The 27,210-nt window shown below is 36.6% G+C and overlaps 1 protein-coding gene across 1 annotated transcript; it reads left to right on the forward strand.

Moving 5' to 3' along the window:
* LOC127957020 (uncharacterized) lies at positions 1-27,139 on the forward strand. The gene is made up of 4 exons (XM_052555355.1): positions 1-66; positions 26,123-26,224; positions 26,349-26,538; positions 26,703-27,139. Exons 1-4 carry the CDS (start codon positions 1-3, stop codon positions 27,035-27,037), a joined length of 693 nt encoding a protein of 230 aa, XP_052411315.1. The 3' UTR covers positions 27,038-27,139.
* Positions 27,140-27,210: the final 71 nt, after the last annotated feature.

Below are 27,210 nucleotides of genomic sequence, written 5' to 3' on the forward strand. Positions count from 1 at the left end.
ATGGCTGTCGGCTTGAGACCTGATCAAATGACCTACAGTGAGGATGCAGACACAAAGATCTCTCAGGTAATCTTCATCCTATAGCGACTTTGTGAATTTTGTGCAAAGATAAAGTAATAAGTTATAAAGAAGTCATTGCTTATCTCATCTCTAAGCTCACTTGTGCTCAAATTTGTTGTTCTGCATGTCTCTCCTCTCATATAGCAAGGAGAGCTGCAGACTGATTTACATATGCACAAGTGTAATTTCCATAAACTCATCAGATGAAGGATGCTTGTACTATAGTACATTTGTACATCGAGTTTAATAGAAAGCTCTCTATGATCTACAGTTACATAATAAACTTTATTGATACGGTGGTATTAGTATGGTTTTTGGAAATAGTACTATCGAACTCAAGACGGACTTGAGTTCTACAACACTGGTGCATTAATCATAAAGAGAAACGTTGCATTCTAATGCACTACAATGCATTGTACCTCCTAAATAAAAGTGTTAACAGTTGCCAGTTGTTTGCAGGGATATCACTGTCTATAATAATAGTAGTTGTAGCTTGTAAAACAGAGCACAGTTGGATTGGCAATGGGTTACAGGACTGAAGTAAAGGGCAGGTAATTGAGGAAGACACTGACACGCAGGATGACCCTGGTCTCCAGCCAAACCCCAGAAGCCATTGCTATTGATTTGTGGATGTTTAATGAGTGTTGTGTCGAGAGGAGAATGATGCTGAATCAGTCACTCGTCCCTGGTGCTGTAGTCTGTAAAAATCTGATCTGTCTTGAGGATGTAGTTCAAGTCGTCAGATGCTTGTAAAAAGCACCTCTGCATTGTCGTCTTGTTACAGAAACACAATTACCCTTTTACCTCCAAAAAACTGCTGTTACTGCTGCTCGGCCTTGACGTCTGTGAACCTGTCTGAAGAGGAATAGGACTGCTTGGAGTGTTTCATTAATTCATTATTTTATCATAATGAAAGTGACTTAGTATTGTAGCCTGTCATTTAGTTTTAGAGTTGTTATTGAATTGCTAATGGTACTTTCACCCTTGGGCTTTGACATTTGTTCCTGGTTCAAAATAAGTAGATTGCGGGGCCTGATGTTGCAAAGTCTATTCCAAAAGCCGCAAAATTAAACCTTTGTTTGATCAAATTTGCATTTGTTCTTCTTGACAATAACAGATTTTTTTTAATTATTATTATAGATTTGTTATTTATTTATTTTTTAAGAAAAATGCTTGTGCATTTGCATTTGCATAGATTAGCTAAATCATTTTGGGAACAAATGTCATAAAACACATGTATTTAAATAAAATTCTGAAAAAGAAGTGTGCTATTATATGTGCACTTGTAGTGTACTTGAAATCTTAAAGATACTGTCTATATATATAAAAAAAAACTACTTGCGGATGAAATAAAAATGTTTATGTGTACTTGAAGAGCACTTATGTTTCTTAATAAACTTTTCAATACTTTTAAAAAAGTGCTCTTTGTAATAGTCATATTAAAACTTTTACTAATAAATACATTTTATATTATTGTGTACTGTCACTCACATTTGAATATAGACTTTATAGTGCATGATCCATACTTAAAATTTTTTAATTCTTGAATGAAAACATTTTGTAACATTATATTGATGTACCATTTACATGGTAATGCAATGTCTGATTTTAAAATGGGTTTTAAAGGATGAATTTTGAGATTTTAGGTTTTCAGTAGACATAATTTTTGATAATTTCTATAATTTGATAGAGAAAAAGGCAATGAAGAAGTCTTTTTTTAACAAAGTTCAGAACTCCTGTTATAATTTAGATTTCTGAGGGTGCACTCTAGTCATAAATTAACAAAAACCTTTCCAGCGATATATAGTTTGTCAAGATTAGATTAGATTTAATTGTAATATAGTGATGTAAATATGGGTGTCCCATATACGGGACGGGGTGACAGTTAAAGGTTTTTTTTTTTTTTTTTTTTTTGCTCTTTCTTTAAATACATGACGTACAAGTTAATAATATAAAATTACATTTAGTTTCGTTTACCATAAATGCTTATCAGTACATTCAGGAGCCATACTTAAGTAGCCCTACTTAAAAAAAATAAATAAATATGTATCACTATTTGCATGTAATATACATTTAAATGTAAACTATAATACATTTAAACTATACTGTCATGCAGTATTTCTAAGTGTCCATAAATTATTTCTTATCTATCCACTTATATTCACTTAATTATATAATTTCTGTAATAAGTACACCTTTTTTTCAACACTATGCTAAACAGTACTTTTTTTTCACGAAGGCATATCTATATACTGTACAAAGCCGGTAAAAAACAAATGCACTGTGGATGTTTGCTTTATAGGCCATCTCTTCCTGTTTAAGTGACTGGTTCTAGGCCAGATTAAGCTGCAATGTTGACAAGACCTTTTGTTGTTTAGTCAAAGGCTTTGCTGCCCAAGCTGTGATGTTGTTCATGGCTCTGTGTTTAAGGCTGTAAAAGCATTATTATTTCGGCCTCAATTTAATCCAGAGTCTTAGGGTTCCTTGTGTTTGTCTTTGGCTTTGGCTTTTCTATGCCCACTCTTGTTTTCCTGATTTTGTAGGATCTATGTTGCTGTTATTCCACTGAGGATTTCCAAACTGACTGCTTTCATTGGGTGACATTTCCCTCAGTGCCCCCTTTTTAATGGAGGGTGAGGCCCTTCTGAAATGTTAAAAGTGCCGTCATCAATCTTCCCACCTCAGACAAGTGTCAGACCAGTATTTAGCCTTGAACACTTCTCCTGTTTGTTGGACACAATCCACATGGTTTAATTGAAAATTCTTCCCATACCTTGACACTCATATAACAAAGAGGGCATAAGTTTAACCCTAACTTCTATTTAGACACATTTCAATTATCCACATTTCAGTTGTAATCATGGTCTGAGCCAATGAAAAAGCTTGCAGCAGTTACCTGCAGACCTCTATTACTGCCAACCAAAGGTTATAGCGAAAGTATACTGTAAGTGGGTAGAATCGTGATTTTGATTAAACAAATCCAATTACAATTCAAAGACACATATTATATAAAAATTGCTTATAATATTAATGGTAAATGATTGTAAAAATTCTACAGTACAAATCAGTGGAAAACTGGTTAACGGTAAGTTCCTTTAATATGTATGATTCAAAGCTGTAATAAATCCAATGGGACATTTCACATAATTTTACATTAAATTATTGTTAATTTTAAAGCTTTGGATGTGGAAAGGAACAAGTTTTAATGAACTGTGAAAAAAAAACGTCTCTAGGTTATGCATATAACCATAGATCCTCGAGGGAACACGACGCTGCGTCTCGAGGCCATACCCCCTCCTTCCTCACTTACGTCACCCCGCTCGTGACGTCACGCTCTTCCATTGGACTGATTAAACGTGATATTCAGAGTCGCTCACGCTAGACGTGTTCCCCGTAGCGTTTCGATGCAGCGTCTTGTTCCCTCGAGGAACTATGGTTATATTCGTAACCTAGAGACGTTCCTCTTCAGGAACTCGAGCTGTGTCAAAACGCTATGGGGAACAATATGCCCACACTGCCAGACAACCAAATCCTTGCCTAGTGTGTATACGAAGAGCACAGCTTAGGACGAGAGGACTGAAGCACCTGGAGTGACTGGCATATCTAGGCCATAGAATTTTGCAAATGTGTGAACACCGAGCTGAGTCAGATGACGAACAAACAAGCCCACTGCTGGAGCAGTTCTCGAGTCAAGAACTGGTTGCATCGGTTTTCGGATCACCAGTACACTGAACAGAAAACCGTTTCTTTCGGACGCGTCCGATTTGAGAACCAATGAACTGATGATACTGCGCATGTGTGATTCAGCATGAAGCAGACTGACACACAGAGTGATTCTGTGCTAGTGTTACGAGCGCGGGTAAACCCGAGGGCTTGAATCAAGGGCAATCTGGCGAAACGTAAGTTCATTTAATAAAAAATACATTGCAATGGATTATGTATAGTAAGTGGATCATGGTTTCTGCGCTGATGACACCTATTTATTTACTTTATATCTGTAAGACTTAAATCCTCATATGCACATTATTGCTGTTACTGTATTTGGGTGCGTTATTGCAAAACTCAAATGTAAACTTTTCATGATTATGAGGTTTTTAACTGACTAATGTTATGATTACTGACTTATATATATATATATATTAGGGCTGTCAAATGATTAAAATTTTTAATCAAATTAATCAGAATTTTCAGTGGATTAATCATGATTAATCACTATTTGCAATTACACCTGAATCCTAACCATTTTTTTTTTCTGAAATGCATACCAAAAGATAAATAACAGGACACAGATACATAATTTTCATGTATTGATTCATCAATATGTGGTTCTTTTTTTTCTGAATCATGCCATTTAACTACAGATATTGTAAGAGTTTTAGGTGAACCAGTGGTTAAATATAGCCACATATCTATGAAATTATGCATAGAGAAACTCGAAAAAGAATGAAACACAAACATGCGCCCTCTGCACTCTGGGCACTCTTGTTTTTAGGAGGTGTTCATTTGCTCTGCCACCACACTTTAGGATTGATATTTTCACGTTCTGAAGGCTTCAAGTGCCAGTAAAACCAAGTAAAATGCATATGCTTTTCCAAACAGCTGTAATTTTCGCTGCATTGCATGTAGGCGTTCTGCGCATGCGCAGTGTGAAACACAGGAAACTATAACAAGGAAGAAGCTCCAGCGTATCAACTACCAAAGTCGTCTCTGTTTATCGAGCTTGGCATGAATGTATTTGAGAGTAACTGGGGTAAAACCTTAAGCTTCTTCTGTGTTTTCGTCGCAGCGCTAGCCGCTGTTTTTTACTATCTTGAGAATTCAGAGATCGACGAGACTTTCCTGACCTAAATAATTTGTCACACTGCACATGGTTGAAATGCGTCAAAAAATTTGACGTAATTAACGACAAACAACTAATTAACACCGTTAACGTGCTATTTTTGACAGCCCTAATATATATATATTTGATAGACGTGACGGCATTACGTCATCGCCAATGACATCATTACGTCGAGCGTAAAAGAACCGCTGAACCGTTTTTTTCAACCGGTTCATTGAATCGAATCGTCCAAAAGAACCGGTTCGCAGAGAAGAATCGAACTTCCCATCACTTGTGTCCAGTCCCAGAGGACCTTGATGAATGAGAGAGAACCAAAGGGGACATTGTGATGTCTCTTGAGTCGCAAAGAGATCTACTTGAGCTTTGCCAAAAATTCTCCATATCGGTTTCACCACCTTGGGGTTAAGTTTCCATTCCCTGGGCCTCGGCCCCTGCCTCGAACAGTATGTCTGCTCCCATATTAAATTTCCCAGGTATATACACTGCTCTGAGTGAGAGGACATCTGCCTGGAAACCCATTTATGAGTTTGGATTTGTCTCTGACACCTCTGTTACTGGTGTCTGATCTTCGACTGTTCGACACTGCTTTAATAAAAACTGCAAGTGGATCTCCATGCCTCAGAACTCTCATTACAACTATCATATTCATGTTTTGTTCTAATGACACAAGTCATATTCTCAAGTTTACTGGATTTTTTTTTCAGTCCAATGTTCCAATACATCCTTCAATTTAATTTAGCAAAAGATCAGTCAATTCACACTTTATATCATTTCCATGATATATATTGTCATAACATGCGGTAATGCGTTAAACACATTTGACATGCTAGTTTATAAAAAAACAACAACCGATTAACTATCAAAACTGATCATTGAACGCTTTTTTCCCCCTTATCTGTGCTCCTTAATTCTTTTATGTTTACATGAGAGCAAATCTGAATGTCGTACTATTTTAACTTTAATCAACAAGTACGATTGACCATCACTATATCTTATTCCAGAAAAGTCATGATGTACGTGATGCAGAACTATGTGATGCATAAAAAAATAAAAAAAATACTAATCTTAAATGTATATAAATACAAATTACGTTAGTTTTTTTTAAAAGTTTTTTTCAAAGGCTTTACAATTCAAAATAGTATTTTGTATTAAAAAAAGATGTGTATCTACAATACTGTCCATCCCTGGAATTAACACCCTTAGCTCAAACTACAGCTGAAATCACTGAGATGATGACAAATTAATGGAGAGGAAGTGTTTAAAGATCGAGTTGAGGCAGTCCTCTGGGATCACTGTCTCTCTGGAACATGAACCCTTTGGAGTCTCTGAGTGTGATGAAACTGAAGCCGGTCTCTTGTGAGTCTCTCCCACTGTCGTAGCCTCAGGCGATGTCTGTGCCTGGAGGAATCCCAATGTGAATCAGTCTGTAGGACTCCTGAGAACTGCTCGAATTACTTTTTTTTTTTTCTTTTTCGTATTCTATCAGTCGTGCAGGAAAGTAGTATGCTTCCTTAAATCAGAATACATCTCAAAGTTATTTATCCATTGTAAATTCATAAAAATACTAGGGCTGTCAAATGATTAATTTTTTTAATCAAATTAATCAGAATTTTCAGTGGATTAATCACTATTTGCAATTACACCTGAATCCTAACCATTTTTTTTTCTGAAATGCATACCAAAAGATAAATAACAGGACACAAATACATAATTTTCATGTATTGATTCATCAATATGTGGTTCTTTTTTTCTGAATTTCAAAAGTTTAACATTTACTTAGATCAAATTTACCTGTGCACTATATCAAACCATGCCATTTAACTACAGATAGTGTAAGAGTTTTAGGTGAACCAGTGGTTAAATATAGCCACATATCTATGAAATTATGCATAGAGAAACTCAAAAGAATGAACTCAGAAACACAAACATGCACCACCATCACATAAGCAGCACTCTGGGCGCTCTTGTTTTTTGGGAGGTGTTCATTTGCTCTGCCACAACAATTTAGGATCAATATTTTCACGTTCTGAAGGCTTCAAGTGCTAGTAAAACCAAGTATAATGCATATGCTTTTCCAAACAGCTGTAATTTTCGCTGCATTGCATGTATGCGTTCTGCGCATGCGCAGTGTGAAACACAGGACGCTATAACAGGAAGAAGCTCCAGCGTATCAACTACCAAAGTCGTCTCTGTTTATCGAGCTTGGCATGAATGAATTTGAGAGTACCTGGGGTAAAACCTTAAGCTTCTTCTGTGTTTTCGTCGCAGCGCTAGCCGCTGTTTTTTACTATCTTGAGAATTCAGAGATTGACGAGACTTTCCTGACCTGAATAATTTGTCACACTGCGCATGCGTGAAATGCTTAAAAAAATTGACGTAATTAACAACAAACAACTAATTAACATCGTTAACGTGCTATTTTTTGACAGCCCTTTCAAATAATTGTCAAATAATAATAATAATAATAATAAAAAAAAATCCCACAAATTTACACTGGATAAACAGTTTAGGAAATAGATGGCTGGATCCTTGCTCTTTTGGGGAAATATATATATATATATATATATATATATATATATATATATATATATATATATATATATATATATATATAAGGGGTGTAACGGTTCACAAAATTCACGGTTCGGTTCAATACGATACACTGATGTCACAGTTCGGTTCGGTTCGGTACGTTTTAGATATAGCAAAATGTAAAAACATCTCAACTTTTCAGAATGCCGCAAGCGCACCGCGGGTCATGTGACAAGAACTAACCAATCAGCTTCATCCTTTCCCGTAACAACGTTGAAAGCGCAGCCAAGATGAAGGAACAGCTGATCATAGTTGTATATGGATTGCAATTTTGAAATAAATTTAGTAGCAGAGCTACTGCAAGCGATTTTTAGAGCTGCAAATCCATTTATCCTTTGCTGACAGACGCCTCATGAGCGCTTCTGCCCGAGCGCTTAGGAAAGGAGGAGAAAGCGGCCCGACTAGCGTTTTCCACGCGTTTTTAGGCACAATATTTGAACGGCCCCTAAGGCGCTCGCTCACTCAGCACGCGCTGAAGGCTAGTTGCAAAATGTCTAATGCATTTAACAGACCAGAAATAGAAGATCCTCCAATAACCAACAGGTCTGGTGTTTGGGTGCACTTTGGATTCCCTGTAAACTATAATGGCGTACCGGTGTCTAAATGCTGTGGGGATAGTTTGTTGCGTGTATGTTTCTCCTTTTTTTCGTCTTTTCCCAGATACTGACACAATAAGGTGATGTCGGCGTAAATGAGTTGACATGTTTCAAGTATTCCCGCTGGTGTTTTTTATATATTTTTTCGGTTCAATACGAATACGCGTATCATTACACCCCTAATATATATATATATATATATATATATATATATATATATATATATATATATATATATATATATATATATATATATATATATATATATATATATATATACAGTGGGGATCGAAAGTTTGGGCACCCCTTGCAGAATCTGTGAAAATATGAGTAATTTTCAAAAAATAAGAGAGATCATACTAAATGCATGTTATTTTTTTATTTAGTACTGTCCTGAGTAAGATATTGTGCATAAAAGATATTAACATTTAGTCCACAAGACAAAAAAATTGCTGAAATTATTAAAATAACCCTACTCAAAAGTTTGGGAACCCTTGGTTCTTAATACTCTGTGTGGTCACCTGATGATCCACGACTGTCTTTCTGTTTTGTGATGGTTGTGCATGAGTCGCTTGTTTGTTCTGAACAGTTAAACTGAGCAGCGTTCTTTAGAAAAATCTTTAAGGTCCTGCAGATTCTTCAGTTTTCCGGCATCTTTGCATATTTGAACCCTTTCCAGCAGGGACTTTATGATTTTGAGATACATCTTTTCAGACTGAGGACATTTGAGGGACTCAAACACAACTATTTAAAAAGATTCAAACATTCACTGATACTCCAGAAGGAAACAAGATGCATTACGAGCTGGGGGGTGAAAACTTTAAACACTAAAAACTATGGTATGTTAACAATGTTGTGGCTCAACAATGATTTTCTGTTATTTTTTAAGACTCATAATAAATTATATTCGCAGTGGATACTGGCCTATTTATGAAGTGGACTTTATGTGGTTTCATAACTAATATGGTGGTAATTGGCCTAGGCTTTTTTGTAATGTAATTAAAGCGAATTGTCAATCATTTTTTTGATAATTAAAATATGGCAAACAATTTGGCTCTAAACGGCTAATATCTATAAATGGGTAATCATGGTTGTGTCCAGTAAGCGACCAAATATAGCAGCGATCCAACGTGTCCTTGTATTGAATCAAAGACGGAGCCGGACGCAGAGCCGTTTAGTCCATGTCAATTTTTTTATTCGACAAAACTGAAGCCCTTTTGACATTTTGCCTGACGTGGCTATATTAAAAAAAATTTGCCTCCCAAGACAACTCATTATGGAGCTGCTGGACCTACTCAGACCTGCGCTTGCCAGGCTAACGCGGCGGAATTTGGAATGTGGAGGTGCGTCCACACTATCACCAACGCCCTTGAAAAGTGCAGGTTATAGTGGACCATAGGTTATAGTGATCTCTGACCTAGTGGCAAGGTCCTCTGACGAGAAGCTTGGTGCCCTTTTATACGTTGCTTCCCCAGCATATTTTGTATCTAACTCTCTCTCTCTCTGTTCATTGTAGATAGGTTGCTTTTTATTAAAAACATAAACCAATTGCAATCAATACCACTTTAAACAGAAGTAACTGCAGCTGCTTGCCAATCAATTCTCAACCCATGTCAAGAAGCGGCACAAATGGCACAAAGGGATAAGGAGGGTGGATGATAAGCGAGGGATACCCGGTTCGTCTAACCGTTACAACATATCGTGTGAACATATTACTGACCATTTGATAATTTAATTTATAGTCTATATTGTACTGATAACTTAAACTATGTTCAAATAAATGTTACTGTAATAATTTGAGGAATGTTTCATTTGCATAGAATGTGTTGTCTTTCTTAACGCTGCATTGCACCTCCACGTGAAGTGGAAAATCGATTCCTGAGCAATCGATGCCAACTAATTCAGCACCCTCACTTTGGACAGCGCTCTTGTTACGTCGGACGTAAGAGGCAGCGTGCTAAGAAGCTTCCTAAGGGACACTTCGGGCAACACACTTAGGAACATAAACAACTTTGATAAGATATATCTTTTGAGGTCTTCTTAGCGCGCTAAGAGTGAGCGTTATTGGGGAACCGGGCCCAGATTATTCATAACAAATTAATAAATAGTCTCCCATTATATATTTGCACATAGATCCCAAACACGTACACAAGTAAATGACACGTCACAACATGATTATCACACAAGTGTCAGATTAGTTGCTGTATTTTGGCCAAGTAAGCTAGTATCCATAAAACCCTGGGGCTTGTGTGACATTGCAGGAGTACATGATTTCCCTGCAACCTTCAAATAGTGGTCACTATGGTAACATACAGACAAGTAGAAATAAATCACTGTCAATGTGTTTTAAAGGTTAAACAAGACACTAGCCACAAAAGTTGCACTGGATGTGATACCATTTAATGCATAGATTGTGGACACCCACATGGCTGGAATGTCATGGATGGTCCAATTTAAGAGTGTTTATCTAAATGGGCCCAAGCATTAGCCCCTAAGAGAAGGATAAGACCATAGATCTGCAACCGTTAAGCTGTGCAGATCTTCTAATCCCATTATGCACCTGTTATGTGCTACACAATCCTGTCTGATAACTGCATGGGTTAGTGTACTTGCACCACAAAAAAAAAAAAAAAAAAAAAAAAGCTTTGTTATCCTTAAATGAACTTTAGCGTTAGGGTAGACCACTTTTGAGGTGAAGACACACTTACATAAATACATAGGCCTACGTGATCAGATTTATGATCATGACGTGATCTACACTGTTTATTTGTGGGAGGGATTATGGGCTCTTGGGACATGTACTAGATGAAGAAAATGAAATGAAAAGAAAAAAAAAAACTGACCTGAAAAAACCTTAGCAACACTTTTGGAGATGATATTTAGTGCCTGGAGAGAGCAACCATTAACATTCCCATTCATTACCATACAAACAACCCTAGAAGTGTGCCACTTCTTGTTGCACATGAGTGGCCAGATCTGGGAATATTTTTTTGAGCTGACCACTTATTAATTTTTATTGGGAAAAACATGGAAACTGTTTGTCATTGTTTTCCTGTTGCCTATCATATTAGTTTTCATGTTCAGTGCCTTTTGGTTCAATTGCTGTTGTAGTCTGCAAGTACCTTTGGAAAAAACTACAATATTTTAACTGTTATGAAGTCAGTGTTTGACATCACTTTAGCTTTGTTTTTTTGAAAAATAATTGCACAATTTAGAATGTTTTTCAAACAAACAGAATTAATCATTCAACAGCACCATCATGTAAGCATGTACATTTGATGGACAAAAAAGAAAATCAGGATGGCTGCAGAATGAACTTACTTCTTAAAATCTAAACACAAAATACTTTCTGAAGCATATTTTTCATACAACAGGCTTAAAAGGGTGGCTTAATTATGATTTAGTAAAATAGTTTAGAGCCATTTTTGTTTTTGGAATTTTTTGAAGTGGCTAATGTGTGTTCTACTAGGTTGTGGTGCTCAAATGGGTGACACGGTTGAATCTATTTATATATATGTCCTGATCCCATTTGACCTCCTCTCTCCCAAACAATTTACTGTGATTTTTCATTTGACTGTCTATGGAATGATGCAAAAGTCCAAAAATAAAGTAAATTAGGGGCAATCAAATGTTACAGCTTCACTTAGGTGTCACCAGATTCACTCCAATTATTTGACCCCTTCACAGCCATATTAGTAGCAACAACCACTTTGAGAGCAAGGGATGAGTAATTTACATAAACTGTTCTTCGTCCTTTTAATGCGTTCAATTAAAATCTAATTTCATTCCACACCCTTGAAACGTGTGAAAGCCAGCAAGCCAACCATTTTCAAGGTTTGGGGGATGATGGCAGAGCAAATGCATAGTCTGAAGTCTGTTGCCAGTGATTTATACACGCAGAGGAGGGTTACTGATTCAATATTTCCATTTAAAGGCATGTGAAACTCAGATGTGGGATGCACCAAACTGACCTTGAGAATGGAAATGCTGCTTTGAAATCATGAAGCTATTGTATGCAATTAAATTGTCTCTGTTAGAAAATATGGAGCATGACTCAAAATTGGGTTCATACTTTTGGGTCTAATTAAAGCTTTGTTTCAGTTTTTTATTTCAAAGATATTTTGATTAATTTTGTACAACAATTGTGATACTGTATTGGGTCGCAACTTGATGCCCAATGTAAAATCAGTGTCTTCAAATAAAACCGTTCGCATTAGTCATATCATTTTAATACAGTGCACATCAGTCAGAACTGACATTCAGCAAATATCATTGGTCTTTATTTAACTTGTGAGAGGAATATAAAACAAATCTGCACTCACAGAGTCTCATTCACACAAAAGCAATGATGGTAATCCTAAATATACAAGGATGAAATTGGGCTGGGATGTCATTTTGACACCTTTGATTTAAAGAAGAAAATATCTTTGTAATAATAATTAATGCAGTATGTGGTCTGGCATTATTATGTTGGAAAATGCAAGATCTTCCCTGAAAGAGACGACATCTGCATGGGAGTATACGTTGTTCTTGGATATACCTTTCAGCATTGATGGTGCCTTTCAGGTGTGTAAGCTGCCCATGCCACACGCACTCATGCAACCCCATACCATCAGAGATGCAGGCTTCTGAACTGAGCGCTGATAACAACTTGGGTTGTCCTTATCCTCTTTAGTCCGGATGAACTTCAAATTTTGATTCGTCTGACCACAGAACAGTTTTTCACTTTGCCACAGTCCATTTTAAATGAGCCTTGGCCAAGAGAAAACACCTGTGCTTCTGGATCATGTTTAGATATGGCTTCTTTTTTACCTATAGAGTTTTATCTGGCAACGGAGAATGGCACGGTGAAATGTGTTCACCGACAATGTTTTCTGGAAGTATTCCCGAGCCCATGTTGTGATTTCCATTACAGTATCATTCCTGTATGTGATGCAGTGCCGTCTAAGGGCCCAAATATCACGGGCATCCAGTATGGTTTTCCGGGCTTGACCTTTACGCACAGAGATTGTTCCAGATTCTCTGAATTTTTGGATGATATTATGCACCGTAGATGATGCTAACTTCAAACTCTTTGCAATTTTTCTCAGAGTAACTCCTTTCTCTTATGGCTCCACTGTTTTTCACTGCAGCATTGGGGGAATTGGTGATCCTCTGCCCATCTTGACTTCTGAGAGACACTGCCACTCTGAGAGGCTCTATTTATACCCAATCATGTTGCCAATTGACCTAATAATTTGTTCCTTATATGTACATTTAACTTTTCCGGCCTCTGATTGCTACCTGTGCAAACTTTTTTGGAATGTGTAGCTCTCATGAAATCCAAAATTAGCCAATATTTGGCATGACATTTCAAAATGTCTCACTTTCAACATTTGATATGTTATCTATATTCTATTGTGAATAAAATACATAAAATAGTATGGTTTTTGTAAATTATTCCATTCCTTTTTTACTCACAATTTGTACAGTGTCCCAACTTTTTTGGAATCGGGTTTGTATCAATATGACTCTATATTTCAAGTCTTTTGATAATTTTATATCAGGATTGAACTGAAATTTAAGATTTTGTAACTGGATATCTTGACTTCTGGCTCATCTAGATGCATTCATGAGAGTGGCAATGTCTGAATTCTGAAACTTTTTTTTGTTTTGTTTGTTTTTTTGAGTCAGATCTATTTAATGAACCAGATGAATAGTCTAACAAAATTGATTTGATGAAACATATTTGAAGTAGTCTTTTTAAAGCCTGAAAGATAGGTAAAGAGTCTTATTTTGTGTTATACTGAAGACAGTCATACAGCTTTGGAACAACATAAGAATGAATACGTTTTGTTTTGTTTTGTTTTGTTTTTGTTTTTTTGTTTTTTGTGGGAGGTGAACTATAATTTTAATGCTTTCAACCAATAAATGTAATTAGATTGATGCATGTTGGATAAGATCCTGCCACCTGGCTGCACTGTTTCTCTATACAGTATACACTGTCTACATATGGGAGGCTGCTCAGTGTGCTCCATTGGGAGCTCCAGTGGGAGATAAAAATCATAGGAAAATTCAGAAAAGCCATTCAGTCTGTCATCCCTCTTTCTTTTTTCATTGATGGGTGAAATATCACAGGCAGAAGAAAGAAAGATTTCAGTAAATACACCGTAGGTTTGACACCCCGATCATAAGCAAGCTGGACAGCAGGACACACTGTATTGGAGCCCTTTAGTGGGGTACTTCCTCATCTAGTTCTCATCAACACTGCTGCTCCCTTCTTAACCTATAAAGGCCAATCTAAGGACCTTTCGCACCAATATCAAATTTATCATCATGTCCGTCACATTAGTAGCTGCTGGAATCAGATCAAACACTGAAAGAATCTAAATTTCAGATTGCATTTGCAGTTTACACTTCAGATCAAAGGCCAGACTGTGGCTCAGTGGTTCAAGAATGTTTTCAAGAAGGATCAGAGGCTGTAGGTGTTGCCAAGGCAGGGATTTTCCTTACTTATCCTGATTAGTCTGGGGAACGTTTTCCAATGCCGAGCAGAGAAGAAAACCAAATTATCTGATGTAAAAACCCCTTTGTTACCCTAAAAAAGTCCACTTGCTGTGCAGAAATGTACAGTCTTGAAATAATAATTCATTATTACTGCACAGTGCTATCGCTTGCTCACTTCCCCAGGGTTGTAACGAGATCACAAAGCTGCAAGGAACTTTTCTAAATGGTTACTGCGATAGGAAATGAAGCCGGAGATTAAAAAGCTTCCAGCCTCCACTAGATTCAGAATGGATTGTGTGTGCAGAACAATAAAAATTCATTATTTGTGCTGCCTAAGGCGTAGGTGGAAAATGTCCCAAATTTCATTGTAATATTTCCAAAAGAGATACAGCACACCTCAAATGTAATTTTTCCGTAACTACTTTTGGAGAGCTGCGACGCCTCTGTCCTGTGTTTGTAATCATATGAGCTCCTTCTTCAGTTTTCAAGCAAGTCATGTGTTTCTTCTTCACACATTTACACAGTGCTAAGCAAAGCATTTAGGTTTATTTTAGTTCTGACTGAGTTTCATGTAGAGTCAGGGTAATTGTACATATACAGTATATTAGAGCTCACAGTGTTGCCTGTTGGGTTTAGCTGTGAACACACCAGCAAGTTTTTCAAGAATTTCTTCAACACAAATGAAACAACTAAAGCGTGTGCATTATTGACATGCTCTCTTTCTACGTGACAGTTTGCAACATATTGTACAATAAATTTTAGACAAAAGAATAAGGACCCATGATGAAACTATCATTCCAAACAAATGAGTCTCATTCCTGTCATTTGTTTATGACTAACCATGATGGATTGGCTTCTCTAGAGAAAACTGCATAATTTAGATAATTTTACTGATTATTTGACCAATAAAAGGTTTTGAAAATAATATGTGAGTGTATGTTACATACAGATAAGGAGGGATACAATCCTAAAATCAAAAATTTATATGACATAATTTGAATTCAGAACAGAGATGTTCATATTCATCTCAGTTTCATATATAAATTTCTATCCCTTTCTCGTTTTCTCACTATTTCTTTGAAGTCATTGGTGAAAGCTTTAATTTTAAAGATCAAGGCAAAACATTTGGCCGACATCAAACGAAGTATGATTCTTCCAGTGTTAACAAAATATGCATCAAATAAGTTTGAAAATAATCTTCTTTTAAGATAAATATTGTTTTGCTTGTTGTTTACCTACAACACAAATGCTGCATTTTATTCAGGTTTTATTCAATAATAACAATAATAATAATAATAATAATTATTATTATTATTATTATTATTATTATTATTATTATTATTATTATTATTATTATTATTATTGTTGTTATTATTGAATAAAACCTGAATAAAATGCAACAGTAACTTAATATTTTGATGCATTTCTCAAAGCTCCACTTTGGTATAGATCGTTTTTCATTCACACTCCTTCACAACTCATATTAGGGGAGGTTTCTAGTCTGTTTCTGGAGTGTTGTACTGTGATGTAATCTAACTCCAAACAAATTGCAATGACGTGTAATGTTGAAAAAAAAAAATTGTGACTTTGAAAGCATAAAACAAATTTGAAAACAACATAACAACAAAAGAAATCTTTTGTGAAAAGATTAGAATAAGAATTAGCTCTGAGCCCCTGCTGGTGTGTCTGATTTTGAGAGTCAACCAGCACTTTAGACTTGGGTAAACTGAAGTGTCAAGGTGCAGTGCTCTTTGTAGATGAGGGAAAGAGAGAAGGCGGTTTGCATGTCTGCAGGGATGAGTGTAGTATTCACAGAGCATCTGTCACACGTACTCACAGCTAATCACCAGCATACGGCCTCTCCGCAGTCAAACACGAGCACACAGACTGATAACTGTGAAACACACACCAGTATACACACATCCAATGCTGCTTATCATATATATGAATCCGGAACAAAATACATCAACAGACGGGGAAAAAAAACTAAATAAAAAAGGTTATTTGCTGAAAATTCACATAAATGCATCTGTCAGATGTGTTTTATCTGATATCACAGGAGAAAAAATAAGGTCTAATAAGCTCTCTTTAATTTCCCAGTTGTTTTTCCCAGACAAAAATAAGATTAACTGGACAATAAATAGGGACATTTCCTAAAATCTCATCCTTCTTAGAGTTTTCTCCAGAGAAAGCCAGCGTAATATCAGGAAAGACCTCATCTGCACTCTTAAAGTCACCCAACCACCACCAACTCGCATGCAATTAAAGTCAGATATTCTATATTAGTATTTTTCACAACTTCCTCCAAGACCAAATGATTTGAGTTGCTATCCATATTGGCTTTATACACTTACTGTATGTCAATCCATCCATAGTTAGGCTATCAACAAAAGTACTTGTATTAAACATAACTGGGAACTCAGGTAAGTGTTGGGGGTTATGAACGAGTGAAAGACACATTTAAAAGCAACACAAATTTCCTATGGGAATTAACTATTGGAAAATAATCAGATAAAACTCAACTCGGATCAAAGGGCTTTAGTGTTTAATCAAGTTGACTTTCCTGTAATCCAGCAAACAGTTTTGTTGGAATAGTTGTGTCTATTCTAAGATCTCTTCTAAAAATATATGATGTGTGTGCAAAATCTTTGTTAGCAATGGAAACATTGTCGTCATTATCGCACGACAAGCGTCCTGAATTCACCTTCTGCTTGGCTGAAATCCGTCTTTTGCCGTCCTCAGCCTCACCTCCTGATTCCATTACAGCATTACGGCTAAAGCACATGGGCCACGGAAAAACATCACCACAGGATCAGTCACAGTCTACACGATGTCCACATCCCTGCCGCCTCTGCTTCCCCCATGTCAATGTGTTCCTCCAGATCCTGAGTAATGTGCTTTACTATTCCTGAGTAGCTTGAGTTGGTAAACTGAATGAATGAGGGAACAGGTGATAAATAGATGACAACAACAGAGCAGTCAAACTGTGCCAATAATATGTTTGTTTGACAGCAGGGCATGCTTAAATCTCTGATTGGAAACATTCAAAGACACAAGGTACAAGACTGAGTCGACCACTGGCAATGAGCAAACTAAATAATATGATATGAACCGTAAATGTAAAAAAAATCAATGCCAATGGACATGTTTGTCATGACTGAAACTAGAACATTTCTGAGTTTATTTCACACTTCTCTGGAATACTTGATTCTGATTGGTTAATCACATGATTCTGCTGTGAAATATCTGTTTAATGACACTAAACTGTACACAATTATATTTTGCGCAAATTATGGGAGTAACTTCTGTAACCAATCAATGCCTTGTTTGAAGTTAAGCTTTATGAATTCAATAATAAGCATTCACAAAAAAAATGAGTGCCATTATTCTCCTCAATCTTTAAACAAAGCATAAAACATTACTCTTAAGACGGTAAAAATATTAACAAATTATTTTCAGTAGACCGTGAATAAGCTCAGATAAGATTTCATATATGCTATTAGACACATGAGTGAGGATTTAAAGAGAAAAACAAGATTATTAGTACATTCCAGTGAATTATTTATAGGATATTGTTTATTAAAATGGTTGAAAGCAAAGCACACGTGCAGAGTTTCTCTCCTTTTCATTGTTATAGTAGAGTACAACAAAAAAATACATAATAATAATAATAATGAATCAGGAGGAACGGAGCACTGCGGACTGAAAAGAGCTCCTGCCACAGATTCTTGTGATACCAGTGTCAAGAATAATACCAAGCATTACATTATTTTCATGATGGATGAAAATGAAGCATGATATAAAATCTCATTCAGTCAAAGTGATGGATAATGATTATTTGTAGAGCAACCTTATTATTTCAGATGATTTATTTCAGGCATTTGGGTGGCAGTTACCTAAATCCCAAAATGCCACCCATATTTTAAAACGCAGGTTTGTTATGAACAAAAAGTAGATAGAGGAAGTGTGTACCATTTTTATTTGTTTGTATGTACAGTGTGTTTGTTTAAAACAAGCAGTTGGTCAAGATGTGGTTTGATGACTTGACCATCAAAACTGGAGTTTTCCCCGTACTGTATGTGGCAGTCAGACACATTCATTTATTAAGAGACATGAGTTTAAGAGATCAGCTCCTCTGATCTAAAGTAAGACAGGTTTGCAGGGCAGAATCCATAAATCGGCATGATTTATGAGGAATCAGAACTCACCGTCATTTGAAACATGCTCAGATGTTTTATTAAATCATTCTGACTGTTTAAAAAGAACAAAAGTCTGTGTCAAAACTGGGAGGAAGTGGACTGCCCTCAATTTATTCTTAAAACAATCTTTGCCTAGATAATGATATACGATCTATTCGCATGTACTTACTTGAACATGTATTTTTTTATTAATTGTAATTGTGTTTTGGTTAACCTTTTGCCACTAAACTCAAATTTCACCTAATGGAAAAGGAAAAGGAACTCATGGAATCGGTGGACTTTTTTTTAAATGTCTTCACTGATTTACAAATCTCAAAGCTGATAGCTTCATGAAACTTGCCAAAGTATTTCATGAACTTACAAGTTGCAGAGAAAACACATCCAGGCATTTCTGCAAAACTAAAAAAAAAGTTTCCAGTTCAAATGAACACGAGAGGAAATAAAACTTTGACACCTTTTATTCCTTTACAAGCAAATTATGATTTAAAGGGACAGAGTTTTGATTAAGAAAACCTAACACATTCATTTTGTTTGGTAGCTCACACGCTACACTTGTGAAGTGAAGTTTTTCTGTATCAATCATTTGATATTGGTTTAACCGAACAGCTGAAACCTGTATAAAAGGAAGTTAGAAATTGCACGGTTGCATCAGCGAATGCAGTTTCATATCACTTTTGCTTTTGTTAACACTATCGGGTAAGTTTAGGGTTGGGTTTGGTATTTTCAAGTATGACAGAGAGTTAACCTTTCATCAACACACATCGGGCATTTGAATTATGAACTGCCACGATACATACCTGTACCAATCGGGTGTTATGTGTCAAGTGACTAAAAGCACATATTACATGTTTTAGTGTCACTCACTGGACATTTCACTTTGAAACTGCCGCGAAAGCAAGCATTAATATTGGTGCAGAAACAAGGCCACAAGCACGTGTTTCCAATGAGCTTGAGCTGGAGAATACTGAAGTACTGTATATTTTTCAGAATTCAAAAAAATCAGAAATTGATGGAAAACTGTGGAGATACATGTTGGCCTGGCCATGGTCAGTGTTGTGAGTAGTGGACTAAATGTGACTGATACACAGAGCCACATCTGGCTTCAGCTGATGTCCGTTTGCCAGTGATCAGTCTTTAGTAGCCTTTGGCTTAGTTTCAGTGCCTTTTAATCAGAGCCAACATGCTGTGAGTGCTGTGATGCCGTGCATTCATCACACCTCTGACCATTGGTCAACCTAACGGAAATCGGTCAGATCGGTGCTGGCAAATTTAAAAAAAAACTTGAGAAAAAACATTGGGCAACTAATTTGATGCTAATTACTTAATGAAAAAGAATTAAATAAAAATAAAAATAAGACAACATACACACACACATAAATATGTCAGATTATTCACGGTGTTGCTTTTAAAACATTGTACTGCCTGTTGGTGATTTTCTTCAATTATTTGACTAGAGAGTCTTGTGTGAGTAGGTTACTGGTCAACATTTGGAAGTCTTAGTGTTTTGTAGCATGTCTGTGATATGTTGCAGTTGTGATATTATCTCTACTACCACAATACTTGTGCCTGAAAGATTATGCAACATCTTTTCAGTATGTGGGTGTCTTTTATCAGAGGACGGCTCTTTGTATATGATAAACTGCCTGTAGCTGTAAATCTCCACTGTGAATCAATGGATTGTGTTAAATTTGGCTATCTTTGACACCAGATCCGTAGACACAGTGATGGAGAAGTAGCAGTAACCTGGCTTTATCATTCTGTCATCCAATCCTTCTGATGGAAATGTCAGTGAGAGGCCGAGATACTCTCATCCAAAAGGCCCTCAGCGTGTAAATCTGCATGACTCTCGCTCTCTTTTTCTCTGGATGGTTAGTGAGCCGCCAGTCGGTCCAGTAACTCTGTCTCCAGAAGAGATGAATCATCCTTATTTCCAGCTAGGCCACAAAAGCTGACAGATGATCCACTGACACCTATAGCCCATCCCAGCATATCACTCACTCTGCCAACGTAAGGAGAGATAGAGCAAGAGATTAAAATTAGTGCTGGATGATACACTTACAAATGTCTAATTAGAGATAATAAGAATTTGATATACAGTACCCCCAACTCGTATGCTTTATATGGTTAGATGAAGTCAGTTAGGGGGTCATATGTCTAAGTTGTATTCCAAATTTTAAGTTGATATCACAAAAAGGAAGGTTCCTGATCAATTTAGATTTTCCCGTCACAAATGTATAGATTTCCAGACATGGAATCTTGAGTTTAGAACAGTACAACCACATGTGTTTTGTTAAGTTTTGATTCTAAAATATTGTGGTAAATTTTGTAATATGACACCTGACACCGCCCACTTAAAGGTGGTAAAGGTAATATCGCAATGTCCGATTTCAAAATGGTTTTCACATGATGAATTTTAAGTATTTAAGCTTTCGAATGATATTTACATGATGATTGCTAAAATATGTGATAAAGCGTCATGCTATCATGATGCTGACCGTTATAAACGGTCAGCATCATGATAACCACATGATGCTGACCGTATTTTCTTACGTTGATAAACCTTCTCCCTTCTCCCTTCTCCTTGTTCATTTCCTTCATGACATCCTCCAAAAAATATGTGTTGAATCACATGCACAAAGGTCTGTCATTTTGCTTTTCAACTCATGAGTCACACTTTGTAAAGAATACTGTTATCACATTGGTCATCCTTCCTTTAAGCACAGGGGTCTCATTGTGTGGGTTGTATGGTGTAAGAGTCTGATTGAACATCTCATCACACCTTCAACCCTCAAGATCAAATCAATGAGCAGAATGTCACATAGAGAAGATTCCAGCTCGCAGCTTCTTTTAAAATATCGTATATGTATTCAACCTGAAGAATGAATTGGAGGGTATGTAAAGTATATCACTCTGCTATATCTTAAGCATTGGATATATAACATGTATAGCCATTACCTGCATCTATACAGTAATCTCACATGAAGTAATACTTCATAGCAAATCTGGATTACTAATGTGAAATGGACTTGTCTCCTTCAAGGAGTTCTAATATCAGTCACATGACATTTATCTCTCAGGTAATTGGAACAAAAAAAGTTAATTGCATGAAGTTATGCCAAAAAAGAGTCTATGAAGCAAAGGTGACCGCATCCAGGTTGCCAAGCAGCTGCAATTCTAGAATTATTAAATATAGAAGCAATTTTAAACCTCGGGGGAAGCTCTCTTATGCAAATGCAACATTCATATTTTTGTTCCTACTAAGCAAGATCTTTGTTTTCTCTCTAAACATGGCTGGTTTTCATACCACATAGGCAATATTAAAAGTAAAATAAAAATGTCTAACACTGCAGCGTCTGACAGAGAATAAGTCTGTGTTCATGTCTAAAGATCTGTCTTTTGGGCCGCTAGAGTCATTTGACCTGTCATGGTGAATGCTTGACTTTGTCAGGCTGTGGGATGACTCTGGTGGCATTTCTACAGTTCTGAGCACTGGAAGCATACGTGGGAGGTCTTCATTTCATTACCAACTCACCCAGAATCTCTCTGGAAAAGGTCAAACTGTTCGTCCTCCAATAGGCACCTGGGGAGTGTGGTTTTTAACTTGTGCCCTACAAAATGAGATTTTTCTCTCACTTAGATTTATTAATATTAAAGTAGAGAGCTCAGAATCAAAGCAAAGTCATGACACTGCCGCAGAGAAAATGTCAGAAAAAAGCACTCATGTCCTGGTAAGCAAACGACTGGATTTTATTTGGCTGAATCTAATGACTTTAACAACATGACATCCTGCTTCACAAATTTCAATATATGAATATATCCCGTCTGTCAGTGTAAACACAATTGTCTTTTTAAAATGAAATCAGCTTCTTGTATTCCCATGAACTACGTCTGAAATACTCAGATGATTTAAAGTCAAAGCTGTCATTCATCTTTTGATCTGACCTACCAAAATGTTGTACTGGAAACTACATTTTCACCTTTGCTGAAGACTACAAGGAATTCAGAAAGCAGGCCTGGGATGACTCTTTAACTGGTTACTACATGATTCTGCACCCAAATTCTCCCAATATCAAACTTTTCTCTGATTTAAAGTAGGCCTGCACCATAAATCACATGTGATTGTCATGCGTGTCTCGTCAGAAAAGCTGGTTCTGTGATTAACAGTAAATGTGCATCAGCTGCTTTCAAATGGAGCAGCACTTACTACACAGAGCCGTAGCCGCAGCGTACTGACAAGCTAGGCAATACCACGTCATAATACGGGGCGGCAGTGGCTCAGTGGTTCATGTAAATTTACCATTTACCATAATTGCAGAAGAATCACATTAGGTTATGAACATGATATTTTGGTCCAAAAACAGCAAAAACTATGACTTTATTCAGCATTGTCTTCTCTTCCGGGTCTGTTGTGAGTGCGTTCACTGCAGTTTATGATATCCGGTTCGCGAACTAATCATTCAATGTAACCGGATCTTCTTGAACTAGTTCACCAAATAGAATACCTAGAATATCAAAATCAACTGCGGGCGGCAGATCCTTTTCCTATTTGGCGCCTAAACTCTGGAATAACCTACCTAACATTGTTCGGGAGGCAGACACACTCTTGCAGTTTAAATCTAGATTAAAGACCCATCTCTTTAACCTGGCTTTCACATAACATACTAATATGCTTTTAATATCCAAATCCGTTAAAGGATTTTTAGGCTGCATTAATTAGGTAAACCGGAACCGGAAACACTTCACATAACACCGTACTTTCTACATCATTAGAAGAATGGCATCTACGCTAATAGTAGTCTGTTTCTCTCTTATTCCGAGGTCACTGTGGCCACGAGATCCAGTCTGTGTCCAGATCAGAGGGTCACTGCAGTCACCCGGATCCAGTACGTATCCAGACCAGACGGTGGATCAGCACCTAGAAAGGACCTCTACATCCCTGAAAGACAGCGGAGACCAGGACAACTACAGCCCCGGATACAGATCCCCTGTAAAGACCTTGTCTCAGAGGACCACCAGGACAAGACCACAGGAAACAGATGATTCTTCTGCACAATCTGACTTTGCTGCAGCCTGGAATTGAACTACTGGTTTCGTCTGGTCAGAGGAGAACTGACCCCCCAACTGAGCCTGGTTTCTCCCAAGGTTTTTTTCTCCATTCTGTCACCGATGGAGTTTCGGTTCCTTGCCGCTGTCGCCTCTGGCTTGCTTAGTTGGGGTCACTTCATCTACAGCGATATCATTGACTTGATTGCAAATAAATGCACAGACACTATTTAAACTGAACAGAGATGACATCACTGAATTCAATGATGAACTGTCTTTAACTATCATTTTGCATTATTGAGACACTGTTTTCCTAATGAATGTTGTTCAGTTGCTTCGACGCAATGTATTTTGTTTAAAGCGCTATATAAATAAAGGTGACATGACTTGACTTGAAGTATGGATGTAAGTACATTTTTTAAGAAATCAGCAACTGCCAATAAACTTGTTTAAAGGTTTGCTATAATAAGCACTTGCAAAAATGTGGTGCATTGAGTTGACATTATTCTTCTCACTCACAAATCAATTTCTTTGGACCATGAATAACCTTAAACGCTCAGATGCATCTTTCTCATTTTCCATATTTTTACAGAGGAATACAAAGAAAATAATCAGGAGGAACAGAACACAGCGGACTGCAACAAACTTTTTTCACAGATATTATTGAGATACCAATGTCACATTATGCATGATTAAATGACAGCAAAATTCAGCCTCATTTTCAATGTGATAGCAGGTCATGAAAGCATGTTTGGGGCTTTTACATAAATCAAAGATTGTTATATAATATGTCTCAAAGAGACATTGGAATCAGGACAGCATTTATTTCTGAAAACATTGTAAAAGTTGATTTGTGGATTGTGCTTTTCTCAGGGGAGTTTCTGCAGGTCTGACTGTTTATAGGAGTACTAAGCTCTGTGCTTATTGAAGCTGGGAAGAGTAATGATATTTACTGCTTCATAAAGAGCTTTAAATGAATCACATCTTTGTGTACTCTTGGAGACAGGAACAGTCTTTTAGATCCTCAATTCTTATGCAAGCTAACAACCGTGCAAGCAAACCAGCGGAGATAAGGTCGCTAGTGCATGAGAAGGAAACAAGCTTATATTATTATTATTATTATATATTCAGTATAAATGTGTTTGGAAGCTCTGATGAATAACAGACAAAGGCGTGACAGATTAGAATGGTTCTGGTGAGGATACGCCCTGTGAAAATACATTATGTTCACATTATCTAATTACCATAAGCATGAAGATCTCCGATTAACTGGTTTGACCATGACAATTTCTATTTATTAGGAATTATACCTAACAGGATAGGAAAATCAAGTCATAATTATTGTGCATTTAATTTAAAGCAAAGCTTAGAGAGATGGATGTACAGTCTTAGCCTCAAGATCATGTTTGTCCACTGGAATTGCATTGCATGCACCCTGTCCTGGTTCACGTCAGTTTAAGATCATAATATACAGAATCTTTTTAGACATTTTGTCACAGATTTATTTTATTGATTCATTGTTTTATTATAATTCTTTATTTTTTTTTTGTACTTCATTGGTTACAATAATAAAATACCTCTTGTATCCCGTAAAAGTGTATTAAAGTACCTTTTTTGTTCCCATTAATCTTTCTTCTCAGTATTTTCTTAACTTCTAAAGTTAGTTTAACATTTGTGTTTGTTTGTTTGTTTGTTTTGTTTTTCAATTCAGTCAACAACAATAATAATAATAATTTTACTTGAAGAGAATGTTTAAACTTAAAGTTTTATATTACCAGAATTACATTTTTAACATTATAAGTGTACTGCTTGTGAATCCTACCAGGTTTGAATCTTGCACTGGTAAGGCTGACAAACATGATTTAATTCACTCTTAGTCATGGAAATAGACTAGACAATAGGGCCCAGTTTCCCGTTAATGGCTTAAAATAAACCAGGACTAGGCTAATTCTACTTAAATTAATCCACACTAAACAACTGACTTTCTGAGATGTTGCTTAAGTTTGGATTAACTAGTTCTAGACTACAGAGTCTCAGATTAAGGTAATCAAGGACAAGTGAGATCATCTTTTGGAAACCCGATTAGATTAATGGCATGCACATGTGGCTAAGGAGAGGTTGCTATAAAAACCTGGTATGGACTACTTGTAATTCATTAGTCTTAAGGAGTGTGTGGAACAGGAGTCATTACACTTAACCAAAAAATGGATCAAGGCAGAAGAAAACGCTCAAAAAACTTCAGTGAATTTGAGAAGACCCTTTTTAAACAAATTGTATCAAATTATCCTGTAATTGAAAACAAACAGCATGATTCAGGTACAGAAAACAAGAAGAAGGCATGGATTTCCATATTGAATCAATTCAACTCAAATGAAAAAGTAACCAAACGGACACTCCAACAAGTTCAGGTAAGATTTATTGTTGCCCCATTCTTACAAATCAGTCAATTATAAATGTTTTCATTAATGAAATGTAAAAAGAAAACAATATAATATAGAAGTCCTATTTCAGAGTATATATTATCTTGTAAAGGTCCTGTGGAAAAACATAAAAATAAACCTGAAAAAAACAACTGCTGCTACGCGTCAAGAGCGTTTCAAGACAGGCGGGGGACTCCCAGTTCCACCAGACACAAAGGAGTTGGGGGACTTGTTGGCTGGGATTATTGAAAGTCAGCAACCCCTGGAAGGTATTCCAGATGATGACCATTTGGACAGTTCAGGTGAGGAATCTTTCAAAGACTCATTTAACACGTCTCATTTACAGTAACGTGCTATCCCATCCAACATAATTAAATGCAAGTCATGTCTTGTAACAAAAATTATGTAATAACCTTTATTGTTGAAGTCAAATGTAATGCTATTTATTTTTTTTTTTCATACAAAGATGACCTGATCTTGACACAGGACTTGGGGGGCGCAGGGAACAGTCAAGATGCTCAAATGAATCCAGCAGCAGCCAGCACCAACATGCAGCAGCATCCAGTCTCCTGCAGTAGCAGTAGTCAGCATCCAGCAGTCTCTAATCCAGGCAGCAGGTCAAGAGGGAAAAGGATGACCATTCATGAGAAACTTGCCATAGAGTTCCATGAACGTAAATTACAATATTTAAAAGAAGAACATGAAGTCAAAATGAAAATCCTTCATCTTGAGTTGTCTATGAAAGAGAGAGACATGAAGCAGCAGCAGTGTCAACTGACTTTGGAACAAAATCTCAGTTAAATAAATAATTTCATGAATTTTTTTTACCTGTCTATGCCAATCATTTATGTATCACTCAAGGCTCATTTATGAGAAGTGCTGCAAAGCAAAAGCATCTCTGTAAGCAAGTCCATTTCTGTCATTGGCTAGCTCAGCGATAGAGACATGTTGGTCATCATCATTTGCAATATCAG

The sequence above is a fragment of the Carassius gibelio genome, chromosome A3 (assembly GCF_023724105.1).
Source record: "Carassius gibelio isolate Cgi1373 ecotype wild population from Czech Republic chromosome A3, carGib1.2-hapl.c, whole genome shotgun sequence".
Lineage (NCBI taxonomy): Eukaryota > Metazoa > Chordata > Actinopteri > Cypriniformes > Cyprinidae > Carassius > Carassius gibelio.